The sequence below is a fragment of the Pan troglodytes genome, chromosome 2 (genome assembly GCF_028858775.2).
Source record: "Pan troglodytes isolate AG18354 chromosome 2, NHGRI_mPanTro3-v2.0_pri, whole genome shotgun sequence".
Taxonomy (NCBI): domain Eukaryota; kingdom Metazoa; phylum Chordata; class Mammalia; order Primates; family Hominidae; genus Pan; species Pan troglodytes.
The window spans coordinates 188069882-188088255 of record NC_086015.1 but is presented as its reverse complement, the minus strand read 5'-3'; the positions used below and the strand labels follow the sequence as shown (position 1 = coordinate 188088255).

The 18374-nt window shown below is 36.0% G+C and overlaps 1 protein-coding gene across 10 annotated transcripts in view; it reads right to left on the bottom strand.

Annotated features, from left to right (window-relative positions):
• VPS8 (VPS8 subunit of CORVET complex) overlaps positions 1 to 18374 on the bottom strand; it is a 238918-nt gene that overhangs the window by 151050 nt on the left and 69494 nt on the right. For 9 of the 10 annotated variants that reach the window (XM_016942447.3, XM_016942443.3, XM_054681298.2 and 6 more), the window contains 3 exons: positions 13996 to 14042; positions 5266 to 5488; positions 1483 to 1572 (listed from right to left, as the gene is read on the bottom strand). In XM_016942447.3, coding sequence (XP_016797936.1) covers positions 1483 to 1572; positions 5266 to 5488; positions 13996 to 14042 — 360 coding nt within the window. The remainder of the gene's footprint in view (positions 1 to 1482; positions 1573 to 5265; positions 5489 to 13995; positions 14043 to 18374) is intronic. The other variant, XM_063807402.1, reaches the window with a different exon arrangement.

The window sequence follows — 18374 nt, the reverse complement described above, 5'->3', positions numbered from 1 at the left end:
ACTCAAGGCACTATTCTTACCTTAGTCAAAACTAGAAAAAAGGAAAGATTTCAGAGACTATAGTAGTCATCTCAAATGTGATGACACGCTTTCATTCTAAAAAATCTAGACAATTTCAAGAGACAGGACACCTTCTCTTAATTCAGACCTCTTTAAGTACTAAAATAGCTAAACTTTAAACACTTCGAACACAAAACAAGGTAACCTCAATAGCTCAGTGTTCCATTTGAGATGTATCAGTATAAATGCAAACCAGATTTTATTAATATGAGGAATACAAAACCCACGTAAAACAAAAATTTCAAAAGCAACGTAACAGAAATACAGTAATCATCTTGTCAATGCAGAATGCATCAAAATAGAATCTGTTTTGAGGGATTATTTTGAGCAAAACTAGAAACTGTATTAATTCTTCTGAATTGTGGCTTAGTTGTGGCATGCAGGGAGGCACTGGACCTCACTGAGGAGGCAGCTGATGAGTCTTTTTCAGGGAACTACTGAACCTTAATGAAGGAGCAGCCGAGAGGTATTCAAGACAAAAAAAATCCTTGAGATAACAGACAATCAGGGCGAAACCCCCAAAACCAGGGGTAGAAGGGTGGGGGACTAACTTTAGAAACTAACCGAAAGAGAGGTGCAACCAAAACTGAAGGGTTATGAATTAGAGGGGTACTCACCCTACCAAACTGAATGTGCTTAAAGAAGCCTGAACTATCATAGAATGCTGACTTCTTAATACTGAAGGTAGTTTTGGATAGCAATAAATTAGCTAAATGGTTGACTGGATGCCTTCGGCAGAGGCCTGCTTTTTTTGAGGGACACTATAATAAAGCATTGGGCTAGGAGGGCACTACATGTGTCTACAACTCATTCTCCACTGTTCTGCCATCAAACTGAAAACAAATAAGAAAACAGATAAGGGGTTTGGTTCTTCTAAAAGTAAGTCCAAATGTTTTTTAGATTCTCCTGGTAAGGAGAATAAAAAATTAGAATGAATGCTATAAAATTCTGAGTCAGTAAAAGTGAAAAATGATCAATTAACAAATAATGGCCTCCTACCATTTTCAGGAGCCTTCCCCAGCAGAATATATCTACAAATAGCATTACTCAATAGTACATTGATTATATAAAATAATTATACAAAATAAATTTTTCATATCTTTAGAAAAAGTTACTGCAGTATCAAAAATTCTTAGGAGAAAAACATGTAAAGCCTAACAAGCAAGCATTAATTTAAATTTTATCTATTGTTCGCTGGTATTTGAATACCTACTTATTTAGATAAGAAAGCAAGCAATGGCAGAAGGTATAAAATTGAAGACTATCTAAAAGCTCCAAGCTAAAATGGGTTCAAGGTCAATAAATCTGTAAGAATTTTTAAATAATTGGATAAAACTAGAAACTATTAAAAGCAAATGGAGAATAGGAGAAAAAAGTTAGTAGACAAAATTAATTACGTATCCAAGTTAGGAAGTATCTTACCTCCATTGGACTAATAAATTCATTCATGCCTCTGTTGTAGACATAGATCATAGCATCATATAAACGATTTTCCCAACACATGAGAACTACCTGTGAAAAGGAAAATCCACTTGGTCCATACAATTCAGAGTCACCAATTATTTTCCTTAATGCTTTAAGAATGGGAAAGGTCTTGAATTCTCTTCCCTAATTTTTCTTGTTTCTTCTCTGATAAAAACTGAAATTCAAGTACTCAAACACAATGCAAGGGTAAGAGCTGCTGTAGGTGAAATTACTACTTTTAATAGTACAACGCTTACTTTAAGACATTCACAGTGTCTAATTTTGTTTCTTCTCTATCCTTCCCCTTTCTATATTCATTTTACCTTTGATCAATAGTTCTACAAATATTTATTGAACACATATTCAGACCCTCTCATAGGCACTGGGAATAAAGTGTTAGATAAGATAAATCCAGACTTTGTCCCTACCCTTATAGAACTTACATTGATCTTGGACACCCAGCAAAAGGACGTAGGGGTACAAAATGGCGTGTGAGTTAAGACTTGGGGAAGATACTCGATTACACAAATAATTCATTATTTACAAATGTGGTAAGTGCTATTAACCTAACTGGTCTGGAGTATTCAAAAAGTCACCCCTGAAGGAACAACATTTAAGGTGGGACCTAAAGAATGGATATATGTGAGCCACAAGCAGAAGGGCAAGCTAGGAATTCTGTAGGAAGAAGCAAGAGTAAGGATGAAGGACCTAATGTGGAAGTGAGCTTGAAGTGCTTAAGGACGGAGAGAAATCAATTTGAGAAAATATTTAGGAAGAGGACTAGATATGAGTTTGAGTATACAGTACTCTATATTCTGTCCCTATGACAGCTATATAATACTGTAAACAGTGGCAAGAGGAGAAGGGCAGAAGTCGGCAAAGGAGAATGACAAGAGGGAGTGAGAGGTAAGAGGGAAAATGGAAGTGAGATGTGCTGGGAGAGTCTTTCTAGAAAAAGCCTGTTCTGGGACTTCTACGACCCCCTCTCTACCCCTCTCAGCCAGCACCATGATCATGCATCTCTTCACTGATGACTAACACATTTACAGCTTCAGCCCTAACCTCCCCTCTAACCCATACGTATATCCAACTACTTAATTTGACATCTTCGCCTGAATGTCCAGTAGTGATCTCAAAATAAAATGGCCAACCAGAACTGATTTGTCTCTCAAACTTAGACCTGCCTTAGTCTTGCAATCTTCTCAAAGGAATCACTCACTATTCACCCTGTTTCTCAAACCAAAAACTAATCATCATCCTTAAATTCTCTCATTCCCACACTCTCACACCCTCACATCCCAATTCATCAGCAAATCAATTCTATCTCTAAAACATCCAAAATCAGGCCATCTCTCTTCATCTCACTGTTACCATCTCTGGCCAGAATCACCTCCTGGGCCAGCTTCCTAACTAGTCTCTTTGCTTCCTCTGCACTTGGCCCTCATCCCTGATTCTGTTACCCCTAAAGCACAGGGTGCTCTTGCTTAAAACTTTCTAATGATTTTTCATAGCATTTAGAATAAAATGGAAAGATATATACCTTGCCCTGCAAGATCTACCTCTGTACCAAGCTCCAGATCTGCTTCCTTTTGAACACCCAAGACAAAAATCCTTTCTTTTTAATGCTAGCTGTTGCTTTTACCTATAACAATCTTCTCTTCCAAGATCTTTGCATTACTGATTCCTTCTTGTCATTCAGCTCCCAAGACTCAATCCTGCCTCCTCAAAAAGACTATCTATTAGCCAATCTAAGGTAGCCTCATATTATCTCTTTACTATATTTCCCAGTTTGATTTTTAACATAATACTTGTATTGAAATACTTTCTGGATTTTTGTACATTGATCTGTTCACTGTCAAACTTTTCTGCTAAAATTTAGGCTTTATGAGAGGACAAGCCTTGTTCACTAGGGATACTGAAGCATCCTCAGAGCCTGACATTCAGTAAACACTTCTTGAATTAACGAACAAATGCTGTTAAAAGAGTAAATAAAATAAGGATTGAAAAATACCATTTGGTGTAGTGGACAAAGAAGCCATTGTTGACTCTAGTAAAAGTAAGATTGAAGAGTTAGGAAGTGGGGGGAAAAAATGAAAATAGCAACCTAGACAATGCTTTCAAGAAATCTAGCTGTGACTGGGAGGAGTGAGATAGGGCAGTAACCTAGGAGGAAAAAGGGGAGAAGTCTTGATATGGAGACATAAGAAACTGAGGGGAGGATTTTGAAATTGTTGTTTAACATTAAAAAGACTAGAGTATATTTACATGGTACTGGGGAAAGACTGAAAATGTTATTAAGTATTATAAATAGAAGAAATTAAATTTTTTTCCTGTATGTGATAGGTAGGCAAAACTAGATGGACAACATGCTCTCAAGTCATCAGACCTATTGTCAGACTATGAAGACTATGCCAAATTACCCATATAATACAAAGGCAGGTATAAAACAGGATCTAGCTTTACTTTGCAAACTCACAGCCATTCATAAAGAGCTTCCAGAAATAAAATAATCATTTTTCCAAACCCTTAATTTCTATGTGATTTTGCACACTTTCAAAAAACTTTTGGTCTAAGACTTTTGTTAGTCTTCCATATTCAAGCTCAAGAGGGCTTGGCACCTTTGCAGGAGTAACATGCTCATTATTAGGACTAATGTGGAATTAAAAAATCAAATTGTGGGCCAGGCTCAGTGGCTCACACCTATAATCTCAGCACTTTGGGAGGCCACGGCAGGCAAATCACTTGAAGTCAAAAGTTCGAGACCAGCCTGCCCAACATGGTGAAACCCCGTCTCTACTAAAAATACAAAAATTAGCTGGGCACAGTAGCGTATGCCTTTAATCCCAGCTACTCTGAAGGCTGAGGCACAAGAATCGCTTCAACCCAGGAGGTTGCAGTGAACCAAGATCACGCCACTGTACTCCAGCCTGGGGGACAGAGCGAGACTCTGTCTTTAGAAAAAAAAAAAAAAGAAGAAGAGAGTGAGGAGGGGGGAGGGGGAGTGAGGAGGGGGGAGGGGGAGTGAGGAGGGGGGAGGGGGGGAGGAGGAGGAGGAGGAGGAGGAGGGGGAGGAGGAGGAGGAGGAGGAGGAAAAAATAAATTGTGAAATGTCTTAGGCCAGAATAAATACTGCACCTCAATTAAGAAACTTATTTCAAGAAACTCAATTAAGATAACTTATTGTGAGAACCTCAGATACACCGGAAGTATTTATCAAACAATGGCTGGCTATTCATGCTAAAAAGTTCTATAACTTGCCTGTTATACCATGCTCTGTATTTCAAAACTCTGGACATACATACCAGCTCTTTTTTAAAATGGCATCATATTTTTCAAGGTAAAAATATTCTATAATTCATGAGAAAGCAGCCATAGTTGAAATTCACTTGCTCGATGAAAATTATATTAGTGAACGAACAAGCTGATAAAGAGGGATCAGCTAACAAGCATTTATAGAGCAACTTCTAAATGTAAACTCTACACCAAGTGCTATTGGGGATGTGAAAGAAACAGAAGACAACACAATCCCTGACTTGCAAGGCACTTATATTCTAGCTTTCACTTAAATACAGTCCTAGGAAATATATTGACAAATATAAGTTTATAATACATCTTACAAAAAGTGCTCAATAAATAATTACGGTTTTTAGAAGGCAGGGTCAGGCCTGATCAGTGAAGTAAGTGTTATCAATAAAGGAATGAAGTTTATTTCATAAGTTAGTAGACTGTCTATAAACTCACCTGCTGAATATCTAGGCTGGTGATATCCATATGTACAATGAGCGCTTCCACATTTTCCATTAATTTTTTATCTTGGAAATGAACAATCAAGTCTTTCATTACTTGGGGTGTGATTCCCACCAATTTATCACTTAAAATATATGGCTCAAGGCACTCCAAAAATACTCCTTTGGCCACTGAATTCTCACTTAATTTATCATACATCTGACTAAATAAAAGATCCCTGTAACAGAAAGGGGGGGAAAAAAACTTTTAGGAACATGCCAAATATCCATTAAATTTAGTCTCCCAAATATATCTCATCTTTTCCCTACTTCAACTTACTCATGAGTTTATTTAAAATGGCAATAATATTCACAGAGTTTTATACTGCAAAAACTTTGTGTGTGTGTATATATATATGTGTGTGTGTGTGTATATATATATATAAAATCTCAATTAATCCTCCCAACGCTTCTTTAACAAATCAGAAAAGGTAAGATAAATTGTTTGCTAATAGTGACATATCTAACAAACAAAAGAGTCAGATTTTGAACCCAGCCTTCAGGCCTAAATCCTGTGCTCAATTGCTTCTTAAAGACAACACTGACATGGGAACAGATAATTGGGTGGACATCATGAAGTAGGAAAAAAACAAAAGGACTACTCATGATTTATCCTTCCCTCCTTTTTGGTATTTAAATATTCCTAGCTGACCTGCAGTCAATATGCTTCTTTGTCTAGCTATAACCCTTTGCATCCCAAAATGTTTGGCTAGTGATTATTCATGGAAGAAGAAGAAAAAAAATGTTTAATCCTTAAAATATAAACCTAGAAACAATTTTATTGCAGAAACAAAAATTGTTTTAAATTACTTTAAATGTCAACAACCTCGACAATGTTTATTTCATATTTCTGGAAAAAACCCATAAATAATTTGAGTTATATTGACCACAGACAGAATTCGGAATTCTGTTTTCATACAACATTATATGATAAGCATTATTCTAAGTTGCTATTTATTCTTCAAAATTACCATTTTGTCTAACACAATACTTCAATATGCTGAAAAATCAGAATATACTTAAGTATTCCTGTACTGTTGGATATATTACTTATTTCCAGTATTTCAAGTGATACTACAATGAACATCTACATATAAAGCCTTTCCCATTTGAAGGGCTTAATTCCTAAATCAGTCAACTTTTAGAAATTTATCTTAAGTGAAAAGATACGAAAAAATCTGTGGCACTTGAAATGTGCTATGAAATTATCTTCAAAAAGCATCACAGCATCAATTGACACTGCCACCCACAATGTATAATCCTACCAGTTTCACCAGACAATTGCAAATTTGGTTTTTCTCCCCTGACAATTTAATAATTCTTTTATGACCAGCAAAATTGAATATTTTCCATGTTTTCATTTATAAATTGTATTGCCTTGTATCATTCACTTCTTTGTTCATTCTGTTTTTTAAAAAATACAAAAACTGTGTGAATTTTATTTACCTGTTGAGATTATTTACTTTTTCCTAAGTGTGTAATTTCTTTATATGTATATCATGTCAATTGTGGAAAGTGGTAAATGGTTTATTTATTCACAGGTATGGTCTTTCATGACAAGTTCCACAAAAACATTAAGGAAGCTCCTGAAAGGACTAGGATGGGGTTTTGACTCATCTGAAGTCCTGGAAGGGGACAGATGGAAAACAGACTGGCTACAACTGCACCAGAACTCCACGCCACCCTGCAATTAACAGCATTTGCAACATTCTGGGGAAAATCCACAGCCATTTATTTTTTTCTCAAATGCACAAATGTAATTTTACATCATTTTTCCCCTCCATTTCATATTTATCAAAATATTTTCATGTCAGTTTCATTTGAATCAATAATTCATCATATTTTTGTGATGACCGATTACTAGCCAAGCAAAACAACAGATTAATGGAGTTTTACTGTAAGAAAGAAAAAGTAACAAGATAACTAATGATTCAAAGAAAATGTCAGATTTGCTAGCCCTTGTACTCTGTAATGTGTTGTTAAAAGGAACATGCTAAAAAAGATAATTATATATTTTAGTTTAGTACAAAAAGCCTTGGGGAGAGAATTAAAGAGAGCTAAAAATTCAGTAAAGGCTACAAAAGTTAACTAACAAGGCACTCCTGTGACAAACAGCATGCGATGCTGCTAAGATAAATGCAAAACCACACGTTTCTTTCTTAACCAGTCAGAAGCTATAATATAAAGCAGCAAGAAAAATAAGGCTCAGCAACTCCTGTTTGCATCTCTACCTTAAAATAAATTTTTTTTTATATTCAACGACAAATTCTCATCATTCTGGGAGAATATTTATTAGTGCATCAGGAAAGAGGGGAGTTAGAAAAGTACATACAGGCCAGGCCGGGTGCAGTGGCTGACGCCTGTAATCCCAGCTCTTTGGGAGGCCAAGGCAGGCAGATCACTTGAGGTCAGGAGTTTGAGACCAGCCTGGCCAACCTGGGGAAACCCGGTCTCTACTAAAAATACAAAAATTAGCTGGGTATGGTGGCACGCGCCTGTAATCCTGGCTACTCAGGAGGCTGAGGCAGGAGAATCGCTTGAACCCAGGAGACAGAGGTTGCCGTGAGCCGAGATCGACTCCAGCCTGGGCAACTGAGCGAAACTCTATCTCAAAATAAAATTTAAAAAAAGACAAGTACATACAAAAATTTGTAGCTCTCATATTTTTTTCTATATTTAGGTACTATTCTCCAGGGTGCTATCTTTGTTTCCTAGAAGGGCTGACTTCAAAATTGATGTTTACCATTTCAAGCTTAGCCTCCCTATGGCCAGTGTAACAGAAAATCGATCATGAATAACAGAGGACCAAAGAGATATTTCTACAAACTTCACTTTATAACAGTACTCACATTAAAGGTATTTTTGAAGTTTATCATTTATAACTTCAAAAAGAGGACAACTGTTAAATTTACTTTGTACATTATCGATTTCATAATTTTTTAAATGTGAAGAGCTGCTTTGGTTATAAGAAATTACAAATTCAGAAGTATGTGAAGGGGGGAACAAGGGCATCAATCCTAACCCTTGCCAATCCATACTAAATATATAACCAGAACCAAACAAGTAAATTCCCACCAAATACAAGTGGTATTTAATACATCCAAAGTTGATGTGGGCTGGTTTCCTTATTTATAAAAGCAAAAGCAAAATTCAAATGAATTTTAACAAATTATGTTCAAAATGCTCTATTTTTTGATACAAGTACCACAGTTCGTAAAGATTTCCTTTAAAAAGGCATGTGGTGATAGTTACACAGCTGTGAATACACTAAAAACTACTGAATTGTATACTTTAAAAGGGTGAATTTTATGGTATGTGAATTATATCTCAATATAGCCATTATAAAATTAAAAACGCCTTTTTTCCCCCAGCTTTGATATTAGGTTGGTACAAAAGTAATTGCAGTTTTTGCCATTACTTTTAATGATGAAATTTGCAATTACTTTTGCACCACCCTAATAAAATTTTAAACATCCAGTTCAACAAGTCTTAATAATTAAGATCTTTTTGTTTCTCAAACAATAGTCCTGATGTTGAACAACATGAGTGAACAAATTAAAAGACTACTTCAAGTTCACTTTGGATTTAACAGAAACATTTTTGGTTCAGATGCATACATAACACAAGCCATTGGAACGATGGCTTCTTAACAACTGTGGATATTCCTTACAGTGATATAAACTCAAAGTCGTCGGTATCATCCATGTAGAGCACCCATTTTGCTTTTTTTTTAAAATAACTGCTTTATTGCTATATAATTCACATATAATCACATAACCCTATTTTTAAACAATGTTCAAAATTATAATTATGGTTTACATAAACTCTGGATCTACTTTCAAAGTAAAACTGACATTAGGGCTACCCATATATATGCTAACATATAGCCTATATTTTGCATAGGTAAAATGACAAATCAGAAGTATTCACAAAAAGGCTTAAGACATTGTGTCTTTTGTCTAATACTGAAAAAAAAATACACAAAACCAAATTGAAATGAAATTGTGGAACAGAGACCAAATTATGAAAATAAAGTATAAGTCTTCAAAAACAGAATTCCTGTCATTTCTGATATTAAGTAATTTACAAAAGACTCTAATGCCAAATTTTAACCAAGAAAGATGTCCATAATACACTGAGTAGTATGCCCTACAGAGAAAAACAAATGTGATTACTGTGACATAGTAAAAATGATTTTACATTATAAAAGTGTTATTAAATATAAATAGGAATACATATATCCACTAGCTTAATTAATATTACTGATGGGTACTGAATTATCTGAGTTATGAAACTATGAGGTAACAGTGATTATAGTGTAATAATGGTTGTGCCACTAAGTTAAAATTAATTTCAGAGCATGTATTATGTTTATAATTTCACCCACATAAGAAACAATATAATATGTGAAAATAAAAGGACTGCCTATAAAAACAACATACTCAATCAGAAGACATTAATATAAAAGGAATCTGGGGAACAGGATTGAGTGAGTAATGAATCTAGAAGTGGAAGAAGTTACCTGAAATTGGCTGGCTGAGTACTAGATGACATTTTGTAAGACTGTGCTTGTATTACGCAAAATCTGAGCATTCCTTAAAGAAATGTTAATGTCACAGATATTTTGCTAATTTGGAAATGCAGAAGAGAAGACCTTAGACATAAATAGGACCAAATGTCAAAAAGGATAGTATAAAGAGAGGATCCAGTTTAAGGAGAAAAAATACTATGCTGCGATGAAGCTACTTACATCTGACAATCCTCCGCTACCATTTAGCATAGGGAACTGACCATTTTTAACCTTATTATCTATGGCAACTCTAAGAAAAAATTTTAAAAACTCTACCATTTAAGTGGTTAGACTGAACTATTTAATTAAACATAGAATTCTTGTATCGAATAAATCTTTAGTCATTGCATGTTTGAAATAGAAGGGAAGTGAAAGATGGCCTAGATGCAAACAATTAAAGTTGATCAAATGGCTTATTCAACCTTTCCTTCTAAGCTCAGGCCCATATATAGAAGAATCTTAACATTCTGATGAAAAAGAAAAGCCAGTATGGTGAGAAGCAAACAAGCACAACACAGACCTAGAACAAAAGAGGGAGCGTTTGACCCAATGCCTAGTTTCACAGCCCCGACCTTTCTTACATCTCTAGGAATGCTGCCCTCCCGCTTTTTCTCCTATTAGAATAGAACCCAAAGAGTAGAATTAGGGAAAGAGACAAGGAGGGAAAGAAAGACAATAAGAACACACATGCTGGAACTTCTCCCAAGCAGAGGCAGGATCTAGTACAATCTAGTCTTCGGTGTTAGAAAACAGAATTGAGAGAAAGGGAAGCCATCCATACGCTCTTTGTACTATGGTCCAGGGAAAATGTCCATGGCCTTGACCTAAGAGTGTGTATGTAAGAGCAGGAGGAGGAAGAAAGAAAAGAGGTATGAAAAGCACCAGGAAGAGCTGAACTGAGGAAGGATTCTCTTCCTCTTGGAGGTGAGGAGTATATACTATGACTGCTGTTCCTGTTATTTCTGAGATCTCCAACAACAAATATTGTATTTGTTTCTGACACAATACAGAGAAAGCATGCTAAGGAATCAGGAAAAATTATAGGAAAGAAGTTGACAAAAATAAAGAAATAATAAATAGATCCTAATTTGGTGAAAATCTAGACCAGATTTTATCTTCTATGTTATATGCTGTGGTTCATACAGAAATTATTGCATTCTCAGCCAGTCAATAGGTGAAATAACTGTTAGAGAATATTTCCTTTCCAAATCATATAAAAAAGAAAAGCTTATCTTCAGAATATTTTAGGGAATAACAAAATATTCTGGAAAAACATAATCAATTTTTTTCCCTATATAATCTTTCATCTCACAACTGTTAGGCCCACTTCAACTTTATGTCACTGTGACAGTATTCTAGTATTCAAGATAATGATCACAAGTCACCCTGCAAACCAGGAGGCAGAATTACTTCATCAGTTCAACCATCAGGTATTGGATAGCTATATTGTGTCAGGTATCATTCTAGGTAGAAATAGTCCATTTTATAAAAATAAGCCGTTTTACTCTAAATAAAATTTAGTCCTTCAGGCACTTCACTTCATCTCATTTATAAATTATCTCAATTTGAATATCAGAGTTGATTCCAGTACTTATTAGTACTAGAAATACCTCTACACCTCCACTTCCTCATCTGAAAATGAGGATAACATTTTCTCTCTTTACACTGTATTTATGAGGGTTAAGTAGAATATGTAAAACTGATTCATAAACTATTAAGGCTGCTTTAAAAATACAGGACATATAACAAGGAATTGAGTGTGAAAGTGAGGTAAAGAGAAAACTAATTTAGAAAAAGATAGGGTCAGGTTAGCAGACATATCATGGCGCTTTGCTTTCTAGGAAACAATGATTAACTACACAATCACTGTCCATCAGCTAAAAGTCAACTAGCTATTCAAGAGACACAAAGGTATTTCTGGCCCTAACACCAGAAAGAAATTTCTCCCGTAGGCCCTCATAAAGCAGACCATGTGTAATATAAAGTAATGTTCTTGGCCGGGTGCGGCGGCTCATGCCTGTAATCCCAGCACTCTGAGAGGCTGAGGCGGGCGGATCATGAAGGTCAGGAGATCCAGACCATCCTGGCTAACACGGTGAAACCCTGTCTCTACTAAAAATACAAAAAATTAGCCGGGCATGGTGGCGGGCGCCTGTAGTCCCAGCTACCTGGGAGGCTGAGGCAGGAGAATGGCGTGAACCCAGGAGGCAGAGCTTGCAGTGAGCTGAGATCACGCCACTGCACTCCAGCCTGGGCGACAGAGCAAGATTCTGTCTCCAAAAAAAAAAAAAAGTAATGTTCTCAACAAGATCCCTACTGTAAACACGATGTGTTTTGCTAATTACGTAACACTAGAGTTAAAACACTGGAATAAATTTGAGCCCCAAGTAAGCAGAACTTACTATATAGCTATCTATGACTTCATCAAAGGTCTGACATAGCAAATTACTGCCCTCTTGACAATCTTTACTGATACTTCAAAGTATGACCCAAACTTTTCTGAATCAGGCTACTAGAATTTATATAAATTCATGAACCAAGTCATGTTGCATAGGGTTTTGGGAGCATCTACATTAAATCTTCACATTTGTTCTCTATCACTTACAAAGTGGTACAAGCTAGTGGTTGAAACCAAGAACACAGGAGCTAGACTCATGTATTTGAATCCCACCTTTGCCACCAAAAGCTGTGGGACTGAGTTTTGGCAAGTAACTTAATCACTTTCTGGCTTTGGCACATCTTATATAAAATGTGGATGATAATAATCCCTACCTCACTGTTATAAAAATAAATTGCTATAAAAATTAGATAAATTAATGTAAAGGGTTAAGAACAATACCTGGTTATCATTATTAGTGTGGAAAAAAAAAAGAAAAAATAACCCCTGTGCATTAGCACAGGTTGGTTGGTTTATTTTTTATTTTATTTATTCTTGAGACAGGATCTTGCTCTGTCACCCAGGCTGGAGTACAGTGGTGCAATCATGGCTTGCTGCAGCCTTGACTTCCTGGGCTCAAACGATCCTCCCACCTCAGCCTCCTGAGTAGCTGAGACCACAAGCACATGCCACTATGCCCAACTAATTTTTAAAAAATTTTCTTGTAGAGACAAGGTCTCCCTATATTACCCAGGCTGGTCTCAAACTCCTGGGCTCAAGGAATCCTCCCACCTCGGCCTCCCACAGTGCTGGGATCACAGGGGTAAGCCAGCACGTCCAGCCAGGTTGGCTAGTTTATATAGTTACAATTTAAACTAACAAAGCCTAATCAAGAGTTTATTTATACTGATTTATTTTAAACAAACAAACAAAAAATAGTACTGCATAAGCACAATGAATCTAGCCTTTTTTGAATAGTATAAAATACTATGTTCTAGTGATGGTTCATAAAAGCATATATACCAGGCCAGGCATGGTGGCTCACGCCTGTACTCCCAGCACTTCAGGAGGCCGAGGCGGGTGGATCACAAAGTCAGGAGTTTGAGACCAGCCTGGCCAACATGGTGAAACCCCGTCTCTATTAAAGATACAAAAAATTAGCCGGGCGTGGCAGTGCATGCCTGTAATCCCAGCTACTTGGGAGGCTGAAGCAGGAGAATCTCTTGAACCCGGGAGGCGGAGGTTGCAGTGAGCTGAGATCGCACCATTGCACTCCAGCCTGGGTGACAGGGCGAGATTCCGTCTCAAAAAAAAAAGTATATATACCAAAAAAAGAAGAATGTGTGTGTGTGTGTATACATATGTGTGTGTATGTGTGTGTGTGTGTGTATATGTATGTGTGTGTATATATATGCGTGTGTGTGTATATATATATACATATAATGAATCATACACTTTTTACTTTTAAAACCCCTAAGTAGTATTGCTCTTTTGCTAGTTATGTTCTTTATCTCCAATATCCTGCCACACAGACAAATAAATGATATATCCATAGCATCTGTCTTAGGGAAGTTAATTTTATTAGGTAAATGAACTGAAAACTGTTAAAGAATCAAATTTCTATAAATTAATATTTTTAAATCTATTCAGTCAAATTCATAGAATTCTTAGCAATGGCTTATACATAAGAGGCTACCTGGGTTCAAAATAACTGAATCTGACAGGCAATGCATACTCACTTTCGCTGCAGCAGAAGGCAGTAATCAACTATGACAGGCACCATATCCTGTAGAGGAACCATAAAGAAAGCATCAGCCCCACAACCCTGTCCAGTGGTCCACTGATAATGACAGGTCTGCTTAAGATGCTTTTAGATTGTTAGGAGGATATAACTTCATATCATGCTTTTGGTAAGCAATTTGGCATTATGTGTCAAAGTCTGAAAAACAGAACATTTTGACCTAGTAATTCTATTTCTGGAAATGTACCCTAAATATGTTTAAGAATAAAAATTATTTTAATGCATTAAGGTGTTCACTGCATCTTTCTAACAGAGGGAGCAGAAGAAGGAGGGGAAGGGAAAATGGGAAAGAAAAAAAAAGAAATATGAATTACATTCAATAACATGGGAAAATAAGTAAATTTTGTTATTTAAGTAAAACACTACATATATCTTACAAGCTTATCAAGAGTTTACAATATCATTAAAACAAATACTAGGTGAAAATATGCATTCGTCTCACAGATCTGTAAAGAAAACTTGCAAAAAAAGAAAACCATAAGCAAATAAATCAAATTGATAACGGGATACAGCTGGTCCTGCTGGTGGCTCAGGTGACTTAGGTTGCCCATATTTTGTCACAATCCTCCAAACCTGCTATTTTAACGTTGATTTAACTTCTCAGTTTCATAATATTTTTATTGCTTTAAATTCATCATGTACACACTCGTATCAAGTAAATGATAATCCATAATTTTGACCCTTTTCAATGGAAAGAGTCTGAGGGAGAAACAGTAGCTTATTATGACTGGAAATTGTCAAGTAACCAAGCATCAAACTTCGGCAGTATTCTTTCCTTTTCTGCTGACTACAGGGAAATGGTTTCCCTTTAAAAATCCTGGAAGGGTTATGTTCTGGGCAGAAATCTCATCAGGAGGGAGAAGGCACTACGTGAAAAAGAGCTCCACATACTAACACCTGTCTGATAAAAAGGTCAAAACTAAGGAACTCTTATTATTGAGAGAGAGGTGACTGAAGAAGGACCTACAATCCTGAAAGGATTATAGGGCTATCCCTGAGCCATCCTGCTTCCTTTACTAATGAATATTATTCATGACTACATGTAGATTTGATTCTTCAAAAACAGGAGGTAAAATGATAGATTTGAAAAGTGTTAGAGCTACAGCAAATCTCAACCCTGACTGAGAATACAGTGGGCTAGGTAATGGGGAGTTGGTGGCAGGAGGACTTCCCTAGAAATGCTAGAGAAAATAAACATCTTTTAAAATACATAGCTGAGCTCCTAAGATAGTAAGGGCAATACCCAGGTCCAAAAGTGAAAAGGGAACTGAAAACCAACGCAGTAAGTTCCAAGCTGTTACCAATCCTATCGTGTAGGTTTGCTGGTCACAGAAGAGCTTGGGTTTTAATGCCAGAAAGAAGCTGAGGCCTTAAACCCTTTTAACAGAGGGAAATGAAGCAGAGGACCTGCCTAAAACTGGGATTCTTAAAAAGCCACATCCTCAATGAAAGGAAATTAGAAAAAAAAAAATCTGCCTGTTAGCATAGGAAGATGACAAGGAAGTTTGTCTGTCTCAGCCTGGGCTCAGAGGGGGTAAATTTATACTCACCAAGAATCTGTAATCAAGACCCTGTCTACAGGTAGAGCTGGGATTTGAATTTATACTATCTCCTTAGTATGAGAACAACTGAACCAAGAGGTTCACATAAAAAGTGATCCTGAAAATACTATGCAGCCATAAAAAAGGATGAGTTCATGTCCTTTGCAGGGACATGGATGAAGCTGGAAACCATCATTCTGAGCAAACTATCACAAGGACAGAAAACCAAACACCGCATGTTCTCACTCATAGGTGGGAATTGAACAATGAGAACACTTGGACACAGGGCGCGGAACACCACACACCAGGGTCTGTCGGCGGGTGGGGGGCTGGGGGAGGGATAGCATTGGGAGATGTACCTAATGTAAATGACGAGCTGATGGGTGTAGCACACCAACATGGCACATGTATACATATGTAACAAACCTGCACGTTGTGCACATGTACCCTAGAACTTAAAGTATAAAAAAAAGTGATCCTGAAAAAGGATACTCCTCAGATACTTGAAAGAAGCAAGTTCAAAAACTCCCCAGAGATCACCCTAAACACAGGCAAAATAACTACTGATAAAGTCCTACTGAATATGTGCTCAAAATAAAAAATTTGAAAACACTTCATTAAATAATGCACCATACAAGAATGTCTGGAGGAACTATAAAGGGCAGTAGTATACCCCGAGACTTCAAATAATATAATTATCAGGTAGAAACTATTTTTTAAAGTATATTTAAAATAATTAAGGGCATAAAATAAGGAATTAAGTGCCTGGCCTGGTACTAAGTACTATGGATATACTGTAGGGCTTAATGGAGTGTGAAATCATCAGATTCATACATTTAGACAGATCACTATGGTGACTGTAGGGTGGGGGCATCTGAAAAACCAAGACTGGAAACCAAGGCTATTACAGTCATCAAAGAAAAAAAATGGTGGACTAGAGTACTGACAACAGGTACAAAGAACAGTGGACAAAATTATTTATAACTATAGGGTTTGGTGACAGATTGATCATGGTTTGGAAGGCATTGAGAGGAGTCTATAATTCCTAGGTTTCTGGTTTAAGTGATGGTTGAATGAAGAGGTCACAAGATGACATAAGAAATGTGGGAAGAGGTGTTAGAAGGAAGAAGTTAAGTACAATCTGGTCCACAGCAGATTTGAGGAACACATTCACTTTGATGTTGAATAACAAGAAATTGAGTATAGTAATCTGAAACATCTGGGTTAGAATTACAGATTTCTAAGTTATCAGAGGAAACAATGAATAGAAATAAAATTGTCCAAGGACAATAGAGTGAGATGAAAAGCAGTCACAAATGGACTACATTTTGAGCAAGACCAATATTTATGAAATGGTCAGAGGATAGAAACAAACTGATTCAGGAAAAGTCACTGGGGTTTAAAATCAGAAGGGTGCACAGTCACAGATATCTACAGGATATAGGCTTTCAAGAAGGAAGAACTAATCATTGCTATTTAATACAGAATTGAGAATGAACAAGATCTGAAAAATATTTATTGCGTTTAGCAATTTGGATATAATTGGTGTTTTTAGTTAAGGTGTTTTATCTTCCTGATTAGAACTGACAAACTTCTAGCAAGACTGACAAAGAATAAGAGAAAACATCAGGAATGAAGCAGAGGATATCATTATAGACATTGACAACATCAAAAGGATAATAAGGGAATACTATGAAAATTCTACACACATAAATTTGACAATTTACATGAAGTGCACCAATTTCTCAAAAAACACAACTATCAAAACTCACTTAACATGAAACAGCTCATTTGAATACCCCTATAGTTATTAAGGAAATTGAATTCATAACTTAAAATCCCCCAAAAATAAATCTCCATGTTTAGATGGTTTCACTAGAGAATTGTACCAAACATTTTAAAAGTATGAAAACAAATCCTATACAATCCCTTCCACAAAACAGAAAAGGAACAAACATTTCTCAATTCATTTTGTTAAGTTAGTATTACCCTGATACAAAAACCTGAAAAGCCATTACAAAAAAAACTACAGACCAATGTTCTTCATAAAGATGTAAAAGTCCTTCACAAAATATTAGGAATGATAATTCACAATTACATAAAAAGAATTATACCTCATGACCAAGTGAGGTTTATTCCAGGATGCAAGACTGGTTCAATATTCAAAAACCAATCATTACGATATGCCATGCCAATAGCCTAAAGAAAAAAAATCACATGATCATATTAATTACATAGAAAAAGCAACTGACAAAATTCAATATCCATTCATGAAAACCCTCTTAGAAAAACTGTAATAGAGGGGACCTTCCTCAACTTGATAAAAAGTAACTACAAAAAATCTACAGCTAATATTATACTTCATAGTGAAAAATCAAATGTTTTTACCCTAAGACTGGGAACAAGGCAAGGATGTCTGCTCTCACCTCTCTTCAATACAATGCTGAAGTTTTAGTCTATGCAATAGGCAAGAAAAGGAAAAAAATAGCACACAGATTGGGAAAGAAAAAAAAAAACTGTCTCTGTTGGCAGATGACATGATTGTCCACATAGAATATCCCAAGGAATCTACAAAAAGCATTCTAGAATTAATAAATGAGTTCTACAAGATTGCAGAATATAAAATAAACATTCCATATGCCATTACTGAACATATGAATACCAAAATTAGAAATTCAATACCATTTAAAACTGCTAAGAAAAAAAGAAATATTAGGCGTAAATCTAAAAAACCATGTACAGCACCTGTATACTAAAAACTACAAAAAAAGTGAAA